Here is a 17,193-nt window from a genome sequence, read left to right on the forward strand (position 1 = left end):
AAATAAAATACCTAGTAATAAATTTAACCAGAGATATAAAATACCTGGAATACTTGGAAAATTATGACATTGAAGATACAAATAAATGAAATTATATACCATACTAATTGTGAGAAATGTCTCGCCTCTTCAAATTTCAAATGATGGACAAGGAAACAGAAGCATGGCGAAAATGTAACTTAATAACACTCGAGAGTGGGCAACCATTGTACAGGAACACATGTGGGGCAGGGAACATAAGTCTATTTATTTAGGCTCTCTTCCAATTCCTCATTGGCTGAGTACTATTTAGTCACCTATTTCCTAATAGGTTGCCTAGGTTTTGCTGTCTTCCATTGGTTATTAAAATATGGGCTGGGGCCTTTTCTAGTTGCCTCCACTTCCCTTTGTGTAGGGCAGTGGTCGGCAAACTCATTAGTCAACAGAGACAAATATCAATAGTACAACGATTAAAATTTCTTTTGAGAGCCAAATTTTTTAAACTTAAACTTCTTCTAACGTCACTTCTTCAAAACAGACTAGCCCAAGCCGTGGCATTTTGTGGAAGAGCCACACTCAAGGGGCCAAAGGGCCGCATGTGGCTCACGAGCCGCAGTTTGCCGACCATGGGTCTAGGAGAATCTTCCTAGAACATGTGCTATCAGCCAAAGTGTTCCTCTCCCCACCCCACATACTGTTTGCTCTGCAGAAATTCAGTAGCTGCCTGGCCACATGCTGTTTCTTTTCTATGAAAATAAATCAGAGGCATGTTTCTTACATTATGGATAGGAAAAATTAGCATTTTTAAAGTGCCCATACTAGCCAAAGCAATCTATAGATTCAATGTGATTTCTATTAAAACAGCAATGGCATTTTTCACCAAACCAGGACAAATACTAAAATTTACACAGAATAACAAAAGACCCTGAACAGCCACAGCAATCTTGAGAAATAAAAACAAAGTTGAAGGTTTCACACTACCTGATATCAAACTATACTACAATACTCTAGTGACCAAAATAGCATGGTATTGGCATAAAAACAGACATGTAGATCAATGGAACAGAATATAGAACTCAGAAATAAACCCATGCTTATATGGTCAGTCAATAGATGACAAAGGAGGCAAGTGTATAAAATGGGGTAAAGACAGTCTATGGAATAAATGGTACTGGGAAAATTGGACAGATACATAAAAAATGAAACTAGACCACCTTCTTAAACCTTATATAAGGATAAACTCAAAATGAATTAAATAAATAAATGTAAGACCCATAACCATAAAACTCCTAGAAGAAAACACAGGTAGTAAACAGGTAGAAAACACAGGCAATATCCAAGGGGGATATGACAGTCTTTGAAAGCTACATGCAAAAGAATAAAAATAGATTGCTGAAATGTGTTCGCAGCCGCCTTTGCTCTCCAAAGCCTGCACTGCCTCCAGCTTGCCGAGCTAAAGCAAAAGGAGAAGGGGGTAAGTAAAGTGGTCTCTGTACCATAGCTTATACCAAGCAGACTGCCCGCAAATCAACTCTTACCAAAGCCGCTCGAAAGAGTGTGCCCTCCATATGATATGGAGTGTGCCCTCCATATCATGAAGTGCTGTGTACCACGGCACTTCATGATATGAGACCTTATCAGAAGTCCACTGAACTTCTGATTTGCAAACTTCCCTTCCAGCGTCTGGTGCGATAAATTGCTCAGGACTTCAAATCAGACCTGTGCTTCCAAAGTGGTGCTTTGCAGGAGGCAAGTGAGGCCTATCTGGTTGGCCTTTTTGAAGACACCAACCTATGTGCTATCCATGCCAAATGTGTAACAATTATGCCAAAAGACATCCAGTTAGCACACCAAATATGTGAAGAACATGCTTAAGAATCCACTATGATGGAATACATTTCATTCTTTAAAAAAATTTCTCTTCTTCCTGTTATTGGTAGTTCTGAACCTTAGATGTTTTTTATTTCCCATAGGGTCAAAAAGTACCTAAGTATATGATTGTAAGTTGAAAATAGGGGTTAGAAATCAGGTATTGGCAATTTTTCCATGTTCATTTGTGTGTGAATTTTTTTTAATATAAATGTGGGGACATAAAGCATTAATGCAAGTCAAATGTTTCAGTGAATAAATTTCAGCAGTTCAACTTTATAACAATATAAATAAACTTGTTAAATTTTTCTGGACAATGACAGCATTTGGATTTTTTAAAAACAGGTAAATTTCTTATTGATATCAACTAAATGGTGTTTGTAGCATTTTTTTTAATTATATAGGATAATCTTTTATTTTATTATTATTTTTTTTAATATATTTTATTGATTTTTTTGCCCCCCTCCCTCCCTCCCACACATCCCCTCCCTCCCCAGAGTTTTGTGTCCATTGGTTGTACTTATATGCATGTATAAAAGTCCTTTGTTTGTAGCATTTTTATCATACAGTAGATTCCATCCATTCACTATGCTTTTCTAACTTAGTTGTCCTACATGGAAGTATATGTTTTTAATGTTGTCTGTCTTCTGTGCTGTTCCTGTAAGTTTGCTTTTAAAATACATTAAACTAAAAAAATAGATAGCTATCTTATACCATTTACAAAAAATAAATTCAAATGGATTAAAGACTTAAACATAAGAATTGAAACCACAGAACTCCTAGAAAAAAACATAGGAAGTAAACTCTTTGATATCAGTATTAGCTATATTTTTTGGATCAATCCCCTTAAGAAAAAAGAAAAGCAAAAAACAAATGGGATTAGAACCAACTAAAAAGTTTTTGCACAGCAAAGGAAACCATCAACAAATAAAAAGAAAACCTACTGAATGGGAGAAGGTATTTGCAAATCATACATCCAATAAGGGATGAATATTCAAAATATTTAAAGAACTTTATAAAACTAAATTTCAGAAAAACAAGCCAATTAAAAAATGGGCAGAGGACCTGAACAGACATTTTCCCCAAAGAAGACATACAGATAAACAGCCAACAAGGACATGAAAGATATTCAACATCACTAATCATCAGGGAAATGAAAATGAAAACCACCATGAGATATCACACTTCACATCATCATTAAAAAAAAAAAAAAAAAAAAAAAAAAGAAAAGAAAAAAAAAATAACAAGTGTTGGAATGAATGTGGAGGTAAGGAAAACCCTGCACACTGTTAGTGGGAATGTTAATTGGTACAATCACTATGGAAAAGTAATGGAGGTACCTCAAAAAATTAAACATAAAACTACCATGTGATCCAGCAATTCCACTTCTGTATATATGGTAAATAAAATATTACTCAGTCATAAAAAGAAAATCTTGCCATTTGTGACAACATGAGATGGACCTTGAGAACATTATGCTACGTGAAACAAGTCAGAGAAAGACAAATACTGTGTATGATCTCACTTTTTTGTGGAATCTAAAAAAGCTGAACTTACAGAAACAGAGAACAGACTGGTAAAAGCCAGAGGTGGGGGAGTATGGATGAAATGGTACATATTCTAGTTATAAGTAAGTCCCAGGGATGGAATATGCGGCATGGTGATAGTTAACAATACTGTTTATATATTTCTAAGTTCCTAAGACAGTACATTTTAACAGTTCTCATCACAAGGAAAAAAACCAGCACTGTAATTATATGACTTGAAGGATGTTAACTAAACTTACTGTGATAATCATTTTGTAACGTATACATCCTAGAGGCCTGGTGCAAGGATTCATACACTGGTGGGGCCCTTTGGCCTGGCTCCTGGGGATAGGGTCGAAACCAGCTCTGCGATAACGCCCAATGAGTACTGGATTGTGAGAGATCACAGGCCAAGCCAAGGGACCCCACTGGTGCATGATCAGGGCTGGAGAGGAAGGGTGGGAGGGTTCTAGGGTATGTCCAGCCCATGTTACCCAGACCTGATTGGGGCCAACAGGGATCAAGGAGGGATCGCGGGAGTGCTCCAAGGTGTGTCTAGTCCATCTCATCCAGTCCCGATTGGCTGGACCCCAACAGCCAGCTAACCTACCAGTCAAAACATCTGCCTTCTGGTGGTCAGTGCATATCATAGCGACTGGTTGAACGGTTGAATGGTCAGACACTTAGCATTTTAGGCATTTATTATAATACGACAGGCCCACTGCGTGAAATTTGTGCAAGGGCCTTTGGCCCCGTTGCTGCAGCAGCCATGTCTACCTCGGCGCCCGCCTGCCATCACCATGGCTGGGGGCCTCTGCCTGACGCTGCTTTGTCCAGAAGGAAGGACATCCGAAGGAAGGACATTTGGTCTAATTAGCATGTTACACTTTTATTATTATAAAGAATATCAAATCATTATGTTGTACACCTTAAAGTAATGTACAATGTCATATGCCAATTATATCTCAGTAAAACTGGGGATGGGGGTACTTTAAAAATATTAATAAATAACAAATAAGTAATAAATATTTTAATATAAAGTCTTTTGGGTATTCCTTTTGGCTGTTTGTAGAAGATTTTTAGGGATCATTTCAAACTTAGTTTTGATTTGTAGAGTCTTCCCCAGACAAAAAGACAAAGACTACCAAATTTTGAGAGAAAAATCATTAACATTGTACCAGGACAATGAACACTTTATTGTTTAATTGCCTATCAAGAATAAAAAAGATGTTACTGTGAAAAATTCTAATATGATTTAGTTTACTATATCTAATCTACATTTATAATTTCCCCCCCTCTTTTGCTCTATAACACTTCCTATATTAGTTATGTTTCCTAGTTTTGTGTATATATTTGACATGTCTCCTTAGGTTTCTTAGAAACTAACCTCCTGAAGGGTAGATCTTAAAATACTATTCTAGTATTACATGTGCAATAGGTGCTTAATGCATTTTATACTACCCTCCTATTGTAAATAAATGGCAGTAAAAAGTTAAAGTCCTTGAAAGAATAAAGGCTCTGTATTAGTAAATATGAGCATTTTAATTAAAAAAAAAAAAGGGAAGCTTTAAAAACTATTTTATAAAGCTAATCAAATGCAGGCTACTCATTCAAATTTTCATTGTATGCATTTTTTGGGAGGAAGTAGATATGGTAAGTTGCACCTTATTCTGGATATTAAGCTTTAATTTAACAAATAAGACAATATTTAGCACTTCTGTCAAAATTATCCTTGAAAATCATTTGTATTGCCTATAATAACAATGCATATGGGTTTGTATATAAAATTCCATAAGCATTACATACAATAAGGTCCACCAACCAATGAACTAGATTGAAGTCAGTGGAAAGTTCATATGCACATATATGGTCATTCAAAATATTCTACCTTTAAGAAAATAATGATCAGACTCCTAGTGGTTAGCTTTGGGGTGAAAGTAGTAAAATTGTGCAAGGTTTATCCCCTTTTCTTTAAATCCCTATGACCTTAATACATGTGCCTGTTGTTATAAAGATTAAACAAGATGGGAGAATCCTAGTTCTTTATTTTATAGTAGAGGCCCAGTGCATGGGAGCAGGGGACTCACTCGGCACAGCCTATACCCTCTCCAATCCAGGACCCCTCAGGGGATATCTGACTGACTGTAGGATCAGGCCTAAACTGGCAGTCGGACATCCCTCTCACAATCTGGGACCACTGGCTCACTCCTAATTGCCCCCCCCACCCCATGGCCTGGTCACACCCAACTGTCCCTCATGCTGGCCTGGTCGCCCATAATTCCCTCCCACCCCCCGCTTGCCTGGTCACTCCTTACTGACCCCTCCTGCCAGCCTGGTTGCCCCCATCTGCCCTCTCGCCAGCCTACTTGCCCCTCACTGCCCCTCTCTGCCAGCCTGGTTGCCTGTTCAGTTGCGATGATCACTATATAGATTAGAGGCCTGGTGCACAAAATTTGTGCATTGGGAGAGGGGTGGTCCTCAGCCCAGCCTGCATGCTCTCACAATCCAGGACCCCTCAGGTATGTCCGCCTGCCTTTAAGCTTTTAAAACACACACACATATATTGTACATACACACACACACACACACACACACACACACACATATATATACACACATATATACATATGTACACACATATATATACACATATATATACATATATACACATATATATACATATATATACACATATATATATGTATATCCTACCTTATAAAAGAGAAATATGCAAATTAATCACCACTCTGCTACACCCACAAGCCAAGGCTACCAGCCAATCGGAGCTAATATGCAAATTAACCCCAACCAAGATGGCTACAGCCGCAGTGTGAATAGGAGGGAGGCGTGGGTTTCCCTGGCAATGGAGGAAGCCAAGTTTCCCACACACCTGTAGACCAGGCCTCCACTCAAGGGTACAAAGTTTCAATTATAGAAGATAAATTAATTCCAACAGAAATGATGGCAGTCATGGAGCTGCAGAGAACAGGAGGCTAGGGTTGCCCCTGACAATGAAGGAAGCCAACTTTCTGCAGCCCTGGCTGGCCCAGGCCTCCTCTTAATGTTGCAAAGTTTCAATTGTAGAAGATAAATAAATGCCAACAGAAATGGTGGCAACATGGAGTGAGGAGGAAGCAACATGGAGTGGAAGATAAATAAACCCCAGATACCCAGAGTCTCCACTTGGGTCACAGGGGGTGGGGGGTGGTGGTGTTGTGGCCAGCCTGAAAACCACCACAGACCCCTCACCCAGGCCATCCCATGCCCCAAGGGAAACCTTCCCCCCCCACCCCCCCCCCGATCTAGACACCCTTCAGGGCAAACCAGCTGGCCCCCACCCATGTACCAGTCCTATCTAATAAAAGAGTAATATGCAGATTGACCATCACTCCAACACACAAGATGACTGCCCCCATATGGTCAAAGATCTTGCCCCCATGTGGATACAAGATGGCCAGCAGGGGAGGGAAGTTGAGAGGAACCAGGCCTGCAAGGGAGGGCAGTTATGGGCAATCAGGCCAGCAGGGGAGGGTAGTTAGGAAGGACCAGGCTGGCAGAGAAGGGCAGCTGGGGGTGATCAAGCCTGCAGGGGAAGGCAGTTAGATGTGACCAGGCCGGCAGAGGAGAGAAGTTGGGGGTGACCGGGCCTGCAGGGAAGGACAGTTGGGGGTGACCAGGCCTGCAGAGGAGTGCAGTGAGAGGTGACAGGCCTGCAGGGAAGGGCAGTTAGGCATCAATCAGGCTGGCAGGGAAGTGGTTAGGGGGGGGGATCATGCTGGCAGGCAGAAGCAGTTAGGGGTAATTAAGAAGGCAGACAGATGAGCAGTTGGAAACCAGCAGTCCTAGATTGTGAGATCAGGCCTAAAAATGGTCAGTTGGACATCCCCTGAGGGGTTCCAGATTAGAAAGGGTGCAGGCTAAGCTGAGTGACACCCTCCCCCCCGTGCATAAATTTTGTGCACCAGGCTTCTGGTATATATATAAAAGCCTAAGCAATCGTTTGACCACTAGTTATGATGTACACTGACCACTAGGGGGCAAGATGCTCAACACACAGGCATGAAAACATGGAACAGACTGATGAATTTCGGAAGAAAAGTGGGGGGGAGGGCAGAAAGAGATTAACCAAAAATCTTATATGCATACTGGAGGCCTAGTGCATGGATTTGCATATCAGTGGGATCCCTCACCCTAGTCTGTGGGGATTGGGCCGAAACTGGCAGTCTGACATCCCCCACGGGGTGCAGGATTGCAAGATGGCACAGGCCAGGCAGAGGGAACCCAATGGGTGCACAAATCCCTGCACAGGGCCTCTAGTAAATGGATAAAAGGTGAAACAAATATAAGAAAATATGCTAAATGTCAAATTGCAGAACTAGAAAATAATTGTGAAACAGAGTCCATAGAAAATATGATACATATCAAATTATAAAACTGAATCTAGAAATAACTCAGTATCATAATGAGGGATATTATGATAATTTCTTTAAACTTTAATATTGAAATATAATAGCTACTGAGCACTGGCCAGGTAGCTTGGTTGGTTAGAGTACTGTCCCAATACATCAAGGTTGTGGATTCAATCCCCAGTCAGGGCACACATAAGAAACAACCAACGAATATATCAATAAGTGGAACAACAAATCAATGTTTCTCTCTCTTACTCTCTTTCTCTGTCCTGGTTTCCTCTCTCTCAAATCAATTTTTTTTTTTAAATGAAAAGGAAGAAATATAATAGCTCATTGTTACAGAATAAAGACACATTACAACTTTGCCTGATTTTTTTTTTAGGAGTGTGAGATTTTTCTCTTAGAGATTTTAAAATGTAAAAATTTGATATTTTCTCCTGTTTCCTATTCATAATTTAAAATATAAGAATAACTTTACTATTACATTTTCTCCTTTTTAAATATAAGCTTGGACATAAACAAAATAATACTTATGCAGCACACTTACCTTACACCCAAAATAAGACTCGCTTCTCGCTTACTCATTTTCTGTTCAAATCCTCCTTTATAGTAGGATGAAAGGCTCTGCACACAAAAAATAGAGCAAGAAATAATATATGAATTAATTATTGAGGCATGACCTCAACCTCCTCACATAGTTGCAGTAAGAACACATTTTACTAGAAGTCATCTTGAAATTATAGGGGGGAGGGGCACTAAACAATGATCCTTTACTAAGAGCAAGATGAACACCTAAAAAATGTTACCAATTTTTTAACTGTTAAATATAATAATTTCTCTATACTTAGATATAACTGAAAGAATATGAGGTCAGTAAAAGCAAAAGGCTTGATCTTTTTCTAAGTCTTACAGTAATTTTCTCATTGGATAACCTTGACCAAATCAGTTCATGTGATATGACTGACATTGTTTTGAACTACTAGACAGACTGATAGAGAAACTGACTAAGTGGGAAGGATAATAAATAGGCAATGCCAGAAAACTGGATTGAAAGATCACACGAGCAAGGAGAGTAGTATTAGAGAGGTAAATAGGGCCAAATTGTGGAAGGCCTTATACAATGGAAATAGTTTAGAATTTTATTCTCAGAAGCCAGAGCACTGAAGTAACACAATTTGACTTTGTTTTGAAAGGATTCCTCCAACAGCTACCATGTACAGAATAAAAAGATGAAACAGTAGGAGCAATAGACCAGTTAAGAGGGCATAACAATAATCTAGATAAGAGATGATGGTGGTAATGAATTAATGTAAAGGAGGAAGTGAAAAGTGGTCAAATTCTGGATGTATTTTGAAAACAGAACTAACATTTGCTTCGAGGACTAAATGCGGGATATGAAAAAAAGGAAAAACTCAGAAAAGACTAAACTACATTTGGATGAGGTTCATAGCCTAAAACATACACTTACTTAATGAGTAAGTCCATCTGTATATGTACAATCATTATAACCCTTCTAAAAGAACTAGATCATTTTGAGAATAGAAATTTATCATTTGAGAACTTTATACTGAAAAGCAGACAGAAATAAAAAAAATGCTCATGTTACACATTTTTTCAGTGAAAATCATGCCTTCTAAACTCATATAAAATTTAGGACATATATTACATAATTTTAAGTAGAATAAAATGTTACTAGTTTTTAAATATATTATTCAATTTAAGTTAGTATCTGTGTCATAAGCAAGCACAAAGTATCCCTTGATTCCTCCCTTAAATAAACTAAAAGGTCCTTTCAAGCTTACAATATACCAATATCGCATTACATTAGGATATATAAATATAACACAAAGCAGAATCATTTTTGACAACACTAATGGGCTAAGGAAATGTTTAGATTCATAAACATAAGATTATTCTAATAAAGAACAACAATATAATAAAAAAGACAAAGTAGGGGGTTATATATTTCTAATAAAATTTCCAAGAACAAAAACAATGGAATTCCACCTGTTTTATTATGCTCTCTATTTGATATACACTTTGAACTTTACACATTATTTTATATTTTCTATACATAAAGCATATACAGGGGTGAGCAAAAGTAGGTTTACAGTTGTTCCTATGAAAAAATATATAAGAATAAATAACAATACAAGAATAAACTGCTTCATGTACTCACAACTATTGACCTACTTTTGCCAAACTTTGTATATAAACAATAGAAATTAAAATTGTTTTTCTTCTAAAATTAGCATTAAATGTTGTAGTGCATATATGAAATGAATTATTGAAGGATGCATATATGAAATGAATCAAGTTACAAAAATCATGCTATTTTATTCAGTCAATAGCTTGGAATACAAAATACCTTCCAGACTACCAGAGAACTATATCATTCCATTGTCTTATTTACCATAAATTGTAAACTTTTATTATGTACAATAATCTATTTAATTTATAGAGCCATAGAAGGACGATTTTAATTAGTGTTATTTCCATGAATTTTGCTTAACTATAAACAATAGAAGTTCAGTTTGAAAAACTGTATTCAAGTAAAAAGAAAATTCACATATAGGAAAATAAAAGCCTTAAAAGAAGATAAATGCCTTGTTTTTTATCCACACCGGAGGAAAAAATGGGGATAATTAGACATTAGCTGAGTCAATAATATACATTAATATACTTTAAAAACCAAACAAAAGGGTAATGGTTCAAAACAGCAGACTAAATAATTTATATATTTTGCTTTCCAAAGTGACCTTGAAATGAGGACAGTTATTTTAAACAACAAAAATCCATAATATCAATAGGTCTAGAAAACAAGAAATGGGAAAAGTAGAAAAACAGAAAGTTTAAAAAAACCCTGGAAGACTGAAAACAGATAAGATTGCACATACTCAAAAGTCATAGCAACCCTAATCCCCAGAGGTAAAAGAGAAATACTTCTCAGAAATTAAGGGGGAAAAACTCACTAAATTCAGAGTAAACAAATAGAAAAAATAATATCAGAGTAATTAAACTAGAACTAATCCATTCCTAACTCCATTAATACAGATCATAAGGAGCCTGCCACATGCTGCTTTAGCTCTCAGGTTAAACAGAGAATCATATCTGTGATGCATCTTACTGTGGGTGGTAGATCTGAAGAGAAACAAAGAAGAGTACGAACAAATCACATTTCCAATCTCAGAAGCTGGAGAGGGGCGCAGTTGCACGTAGTACTCTGCTACTAGACTCTGGAGGTCCGAAGCCTGCCTCTGGGCTCCATGCTTAGGAAGACATGACTGTTGACATGGCCCACCTATATATTCAAAGACCACCAATAATACTTTTAGAATCCTTTTGAATATTAATCGATATTCAATTAAATTTTGAACCAAGCCTACCAAACTGCTGAGGAAGGCCACTTATATTAATCAATTTGGTCTTCATAAACATAAATCAATAACCAAGGATCATCAGGTATTTGAACAAATCCAATATCAAGGGAGAAAAATAAAACCAAGATGAACAACTAGGCCATGAGTCTGGACCAGGCTATGTCTTGGTGCTAGTGGATGTCCACAGTCTATACATTGGGCACGTAGACCATGTTGGGCTCCTTGATTTTTTTCAACCAGAAAAAAGAACAAACCATTAGATGATGAAATAGAACAAAAAGATGTCTCAACAAATGAAATCCCTGACCAACTAGTAAATTAGATCAAATGGAGGTAATAAATGTGCCCCCAAAAGGGTTTTATGTAGGAAACAACTGTCACATATAAAGAGATTTTGTTCAAATTACTGACAAAATCCTCAACACTTAGAAATTGTGGACTGGTGGCCCTGAACCAGAATAATGATTGACCTGAATTCTGAAAACCAGAACTTTGGTTCGGCATATAAATTTGATAGATGCCTGAATTTCCAGTTTATGTTTGTGGAAGTGTATGCATTTAATTTTGCTATAAAATATGACCACCAATAATATGCAATAAATATTTCCTTCAGAAAAAAGAAGATGAGCAGTTAACAACTGGCTTTGAAGGAAGAAGATAAATAAGGAAGTAGAAGAGAAAGAAATGCCAATTAGTGTTTTTAGCACTATTCTAAGAAATAACACATTCATAAAATTAAGTTGCTATTAAAAAGAAACAAGAAAAATTCTTGTATATTAAATAATTGTTGATGTAAAAAATGTACTGGATGGACTGAATAACAGAAGGACCATTTCAAAGGCCAACCTAGTGATCTAGAAAATAACCTCTGGAAATACTGTGGAATGTAGAATGAAAAAATAAAGGAGATAAAAAATAAAAGATAAAATGTCAAGAGACATAAAGGATAGATTAAGAGGTCCAACATCTTTCTGATAAGAGTTCCAGGAGCAGAAAAGAGAGACAATAGGGGGGAAATAACAAACAAAAAATGCCAGAGAATCTTACAAGACAATAGATAGACAATTTCACATAGTTAAGACTCACTAATAAATCCTTAAAATTTCAGAACATCAGTAATAAAGAGAAAATCCTCTAAATTTGAAGAGCTAACCAAACAAAAATCACCAAAACCTAAAAGCCAAAAGCACAAACAACAAAAGAAAATCAAAAGAGTAGCAAGGAAGCCGAAACCGGTTTGGCTCAGTGTTAGAGCATCAGTCTGCGGACTGAAAGGTCCCGCGTTCGATTCTGGTCAAGGGCATGTACATTGGTTGCGGGCACATCCCCAGTGGGGGATGTGCAGGAGGCAGCTGGTCGATGTTTCTCTCTCATCGACGTTTCTGGCTATCTCTCTCCCTTCCTCTCTGTAAAAAATCAATAAAATATATTTAAAAAAAAAAGAGTACCAAGGAATAAGAACACCTGAAAATCTGCTGAGAGTCTGAGTACCAAAAATATCTGGCTGCGAGGACATAAGAAAGCATGCACATGGGCACTAAGATTCAATCTGAGGGAAGATAACTATACTTCTTTAGTACTGTTTCCACTGGACTCCAAGGAGCCATCAGGTAAATGGCAATTAATAGTGAAGGCAAAATAAACAAATTGCTTAACAAAGAAATGAAAACATTTATCATCCATGAATCTCATAGGAAAAATTATTGTAGGCAGTATTCCAGCAAAATGAAAAAAGAACCAAAAAAAATATGAGAAAAAGAAATATGAGACTTAAGAACAAGATGATATTAAAGTATAGAGGAAGCAAATAAGTCTTTAAGAAAAATTTTATAAAGATATTCTAAAATGTTTCACTGCAAACTGCAACTACTTTGTGAAAACAAGGCTCAATTTACTAAAAGCCATGTTTCTTAATTTGAAACCCATAGGAAAGGAAAGGTGAGCATGCATCATTTCTTTCTCAAAAAATGCAGATGCCAAGTTCAGTATACCTAGGACAACCTCTTGAACTATTTTACCTTATTTGTGAGCCACTACAGAAAAATGAAAATTTTCTCAATTTCTCAATCTGACATCCTTTACAATGTTAAATAATGTAATTCTACAAAACATGGGAGTCTTCTATTCATGATCATCATATATAATAAAAGGCTAATATGCAAATCAACTGAACCACTATTACTTGCACTGACCACCAGGGGCAGACGTTCAATGCAGGAGCTGCATCCTGATGGTCAGTGTGCTCCCACAGAGGGAACACCACTCAGCCAGAAGCCAGGCTCACGGCCAGCGAGCATGGCAGCGCTAGTGGGAGCCTCTCACACCTCTGCAGCAGCACTAAGGATGTCTCACTGATGGCTCCTAGTCAGTGAGAGGACGCAGGACAGGCTGAAGGACCCCTGTCCCAAGTGCACAAATTTCATGCAATGGGCCTCCACTATAAAAACAACTATAACATAAGACAAAAGATTCTAAAAATTGTAAATTGTCCATATACTATATATAAATATAGTAAAGACAAAAACATTTATTTAAAGAACTATGTCATTCACTTGGAAACTGAATACATGCTATTAAACAATGACTGGGTTACCAAAGAGATCAAAGAAGAAATGAAAAATATCCTGGAAATGAATGGCAATAAAAACACAGCAATTCAAAATCTATGGGACACAGTGAAAGCAGTCTTGAGAGGCAAGTTGATAGATCTACAGGCCTACCTCAAAAAACAAGAATAGTAATAAATCATCTAACCCTACAACTCAAATAATTAAAAAGTGAGCAACAAGAAAAGCCCAGAGTGAGCAGAAAGAAGGAGATAATAAAGATCAGAGCAGGAATAACTAACATAGAGAGAGAGAAAAGAAAGAAAAAAAAGATCGATGAAATCAAGAGCAGGTACTTTGAAAGGAAAAACAAGAGTGATGAACCTCTAGCCAGGCTCACCAAGAAGCAGAGAGACAGGACTCAAACAAAATCAGAAATGAAAGAGGCAAAATAACAACAGACCCCACAGAAATACAAAAGACTGTTAAAAAAATACTATGAACAACTCTATTCCAACAATCTAGACAACCTAGAGAAAATGGACATATTCCTAGAAAAATACAACCTTCCAAAACTCAATCAAGAAGGATCTAAAAATATCAATAGGACAATAACTATAAAGGAAATTGAAACAGTCATCAAAGAGCTTACAGCAAACAAAAGCCCAGGGCCAGACGGCCTCACAGGGGAGTTTTATCAAACATTCAAACAACTAAAACCTATCCTCAGACTAATCCAAAAGATGCAAGAGGAAAGAACACTTCCAAGCCAGCATTACCCTTATATCAAAACCAGATAAACACAACACAATGAATGAGAATTACAGGCCAATAACCCTCCTGAACATATATGCCAAAATCCTCAATAAAATTTTAGAAAATCAGATCCAGGATTACATCAGAAAGATCATACACCATGATCAAGTAGAATTTATCCCGGGGATACAGGATGGTATAATATCCACAAATCAATAAACGTGATACATCACATAAACAAATTGAAAGAAAAAAATCACAGTCATATCAATTGATGCAGAAAAAGCATTTGACAAAATCCAACATCCTTTCTTGATAAAAACACTCAGCAAAATGGGAATAGAGGGATCATACCTCAACATAATAAAAGCTTTATATGAAAAACCTACAGCTAATATCATACTCAATGGGCAAAAACTAAAATCATTTCACCTAAGAACAGGAAAAAGACAGGGAAGCCCATTTTCACAACTCCTGTTTGACATAGTACTGGAAGTGCTAGCGATAGCAATTAGTCAAGAAGAAGAAATAAAAGATATCAAAATTAGAAAAGAAGATGTAAAACTGTCATTATTCGCAGATGACATGATACTATACATAGAAAACCCTTAAGACTCCATCCAAAAATTATTAGTTTTTAATAATACATTAATTAATACATTAATTAATAAATTAATTTGGCAATGTAGCAGGATACAAAATTAAAGCCAAGAAATCTAAGGTATTTTTATACAACAATAGTGAACTTACAGAAAGAGAGATTAAAAAAACAATCCCGCCGAAACCGTTTTTGGCTCAGTGGATAGAGTGTCGGCCTGCGGACTGAAAGGTCCCGGGTTCGATTCTGGTCAAGGGCATGTACCTTGGTTGTGGGTGCATCCCCAGTAGGGGGTGTGCAAGAGGTGGCTGATTGATGTCTCTCTCTCATCGATGTTTCTAGCTCTCTATCCCTCTCCCTTCCTCTCTGTAAGAAATCAATAAAATAATATATATATTTTTTTTAAATTTTCATTTACTATTGCACCAAAAAAATTTAGATACCTAGGAATAAACTTAACTAAGGAGGTAAAAAACCTGTACTTGGAAAACTATAGGACCCTGCAAAATAAGACAGAGGAAGACATAAACAGATGGAAGAACATACCATGATCATGGATTGGTAGAATCAACATAATTAAAATGCCCATACTACCTAAAGCAATCTATAGATTCAATGCACTCCCCATTAAAATAACAATGATGTATTTCTCAGACCTAGAACAAACTCTCCAAAAATTAGTCTAGAATAAAAGAAGACCCCAAATAGCTGCAGCAATCCTGAGACAGAAGACAATGTAGGAGGGATCTCAATTCCAGATATCTGTACTACAAAGCTACTGTTCTCAAAACTGCCTGGTACTGGCAAAAGAACAGACATATAGACCAATGGAATAGAATAGAGAACCTAGAAATCAACCCAAACCTCTATGCTCAATTAATATTTGACAAAGGAGGCAAGAACATACAATGGAGTCAAGACAGACTCTTTAATTAATGGTGCTGGGAAAATTGGACAAATACATGCAAAAAAATGAAACTAGACCACCGACTTACACCATACACAAAAATAAACTCAAAATGGAAAAAGGACTTAAATGTATCACAGGCAACCATAAAAATATTAGGCAGCAAAATCTCAGACATATGCTGAAGCAATATCTTCACCTTTAGAGCTCCAAGGGCAGTGGTTGTCAAACCACAACTTGCGAGCCACATGTGGCTCGTGGCCTCTTGAGTGTTCTAATGCCACTTCTTCAAAATAGACTTGCCCAGGCCGAAAACCGACTTCTGCACATGGGCCACAAAGTTTCAATCACACTGTACATGTACGCCCACACATGGTATTTTGTGCAAGAGCCACATTCAAATAGGGCAATGGAAACTAAAGAGAAAATAAATAAATTGAACTACATCAAAATAAAAAGCTTCTGTACAGCAAAAGAAACCATCAACAAAACAACAAGAAAGCCCACTGCACAGGAGAACATATTTGCCAGTGTTATCACCGATATGGTTTAATCTCCAACATTTATAGGGAACTCATGCAACTTAACAAAAGGAAGATAAACAATCCAATCAAAAAATGGGCAACAGACCTAAATAGATACTTTTCGAAAAAGGACATAAGGAAGGCCAAGAGACATATGAAAACATGCTAAAAGTCAAACAACAATGCAGTACCATCTCACACCTGTCAGAATAGCTATCAGCAACAAATCAACAAATGACAAGTGCTGGTGACCATGCAGAGAAAAATGAACCCTCATGCACTGCTGGTGGGAATGCATACTGCTCCAGCCACTGTGGAGAACAGTATGGAGTTTCCTCAAAAAACTAAAAATGGAACTCCCATTTGACCCAGTGATCCCACTTCTAGGAATATATCCCAAGAAACTAGAAACACCAATCAGAAAGTATATAATGCATCCCTATGTTCATAGTGGCACAATTTACCATAGCTAAGATTTGGAAACAGCCTAAGTGCCCACCAGCAGATGATTGGATAAAACAACTGTGGTACATCTGCATATCGGAATACTACGCTGCTGTAAAAAAAGAAGGAATTCTTACCATTTGCAACAGCATGGGTGGAACTGAAGAGCATTATGCCAAGTGAAATAAGCCAGTTAGAGAAAGATAAATATCACATGATTTCATTCATTTGTAGACTATAATGAACAACCTAACC

General features: G+C 37.1%; 1 protein-coding gene and 1 long non-coding RNA gene across 2 annotated transcripts in view; one reads left to right on the forward strand and one right to left on the reverse strand.

The window, feature by feature from the left end:
• Positions 1-17,193, reverse strand: part of DNAJC15 (DnaJ heat shock protein family (Hsp40) member C15) — a 61,692-nt gene that overhangs the window by 19,140 nt on the left and 25,359 nt on the right. Inside the window, exon 4 of the mRNA XM_036457297.2 lies at positions 8,331-8,407. Within this exon, the coding sequence (XP_036313190.1) occupies positions 8,331-8,407 (77 nt within the window). The remainder of the gene's footprint in view (positions 1-8,330; positions 8,408-17,193) is intronic.
• LOC118729807 overlaps positions 1-17,193 on the forward strand; it is a 42,884-nt gene that overhangs the window by 14,451 nt on the left and 11,240 nt on the right. The window contains exon 3 of the long non-coding RNA XR_004991271.1: positions 1,713-1,820. This is a non-coding gene — a long non-coding RNA (uncharacterized LOC118729807). The remainder of the gene's footprint in view (positions 1-1,712; positions 1,821-17,193) is intronic.

Source organism: Pipistrellus kuhlii, unplaced genomic scaffold (genome assembly GCF_014108245.1).
Source record: "Pipistrellus kuhlii isolate mPipKuh1 unplaced genomic scaffold, mPipKuh1.p scaffold_m20_p_3, whole genome shotgun sequence".
Classification (NCBI taxonomy): domain Eukaryota; kingdom Metazoa; phylum Chordata; class Mammalia; order Chiroptera; family Vespertilionidae; genus Pipistrellus; species Pipistrellus kuhlii.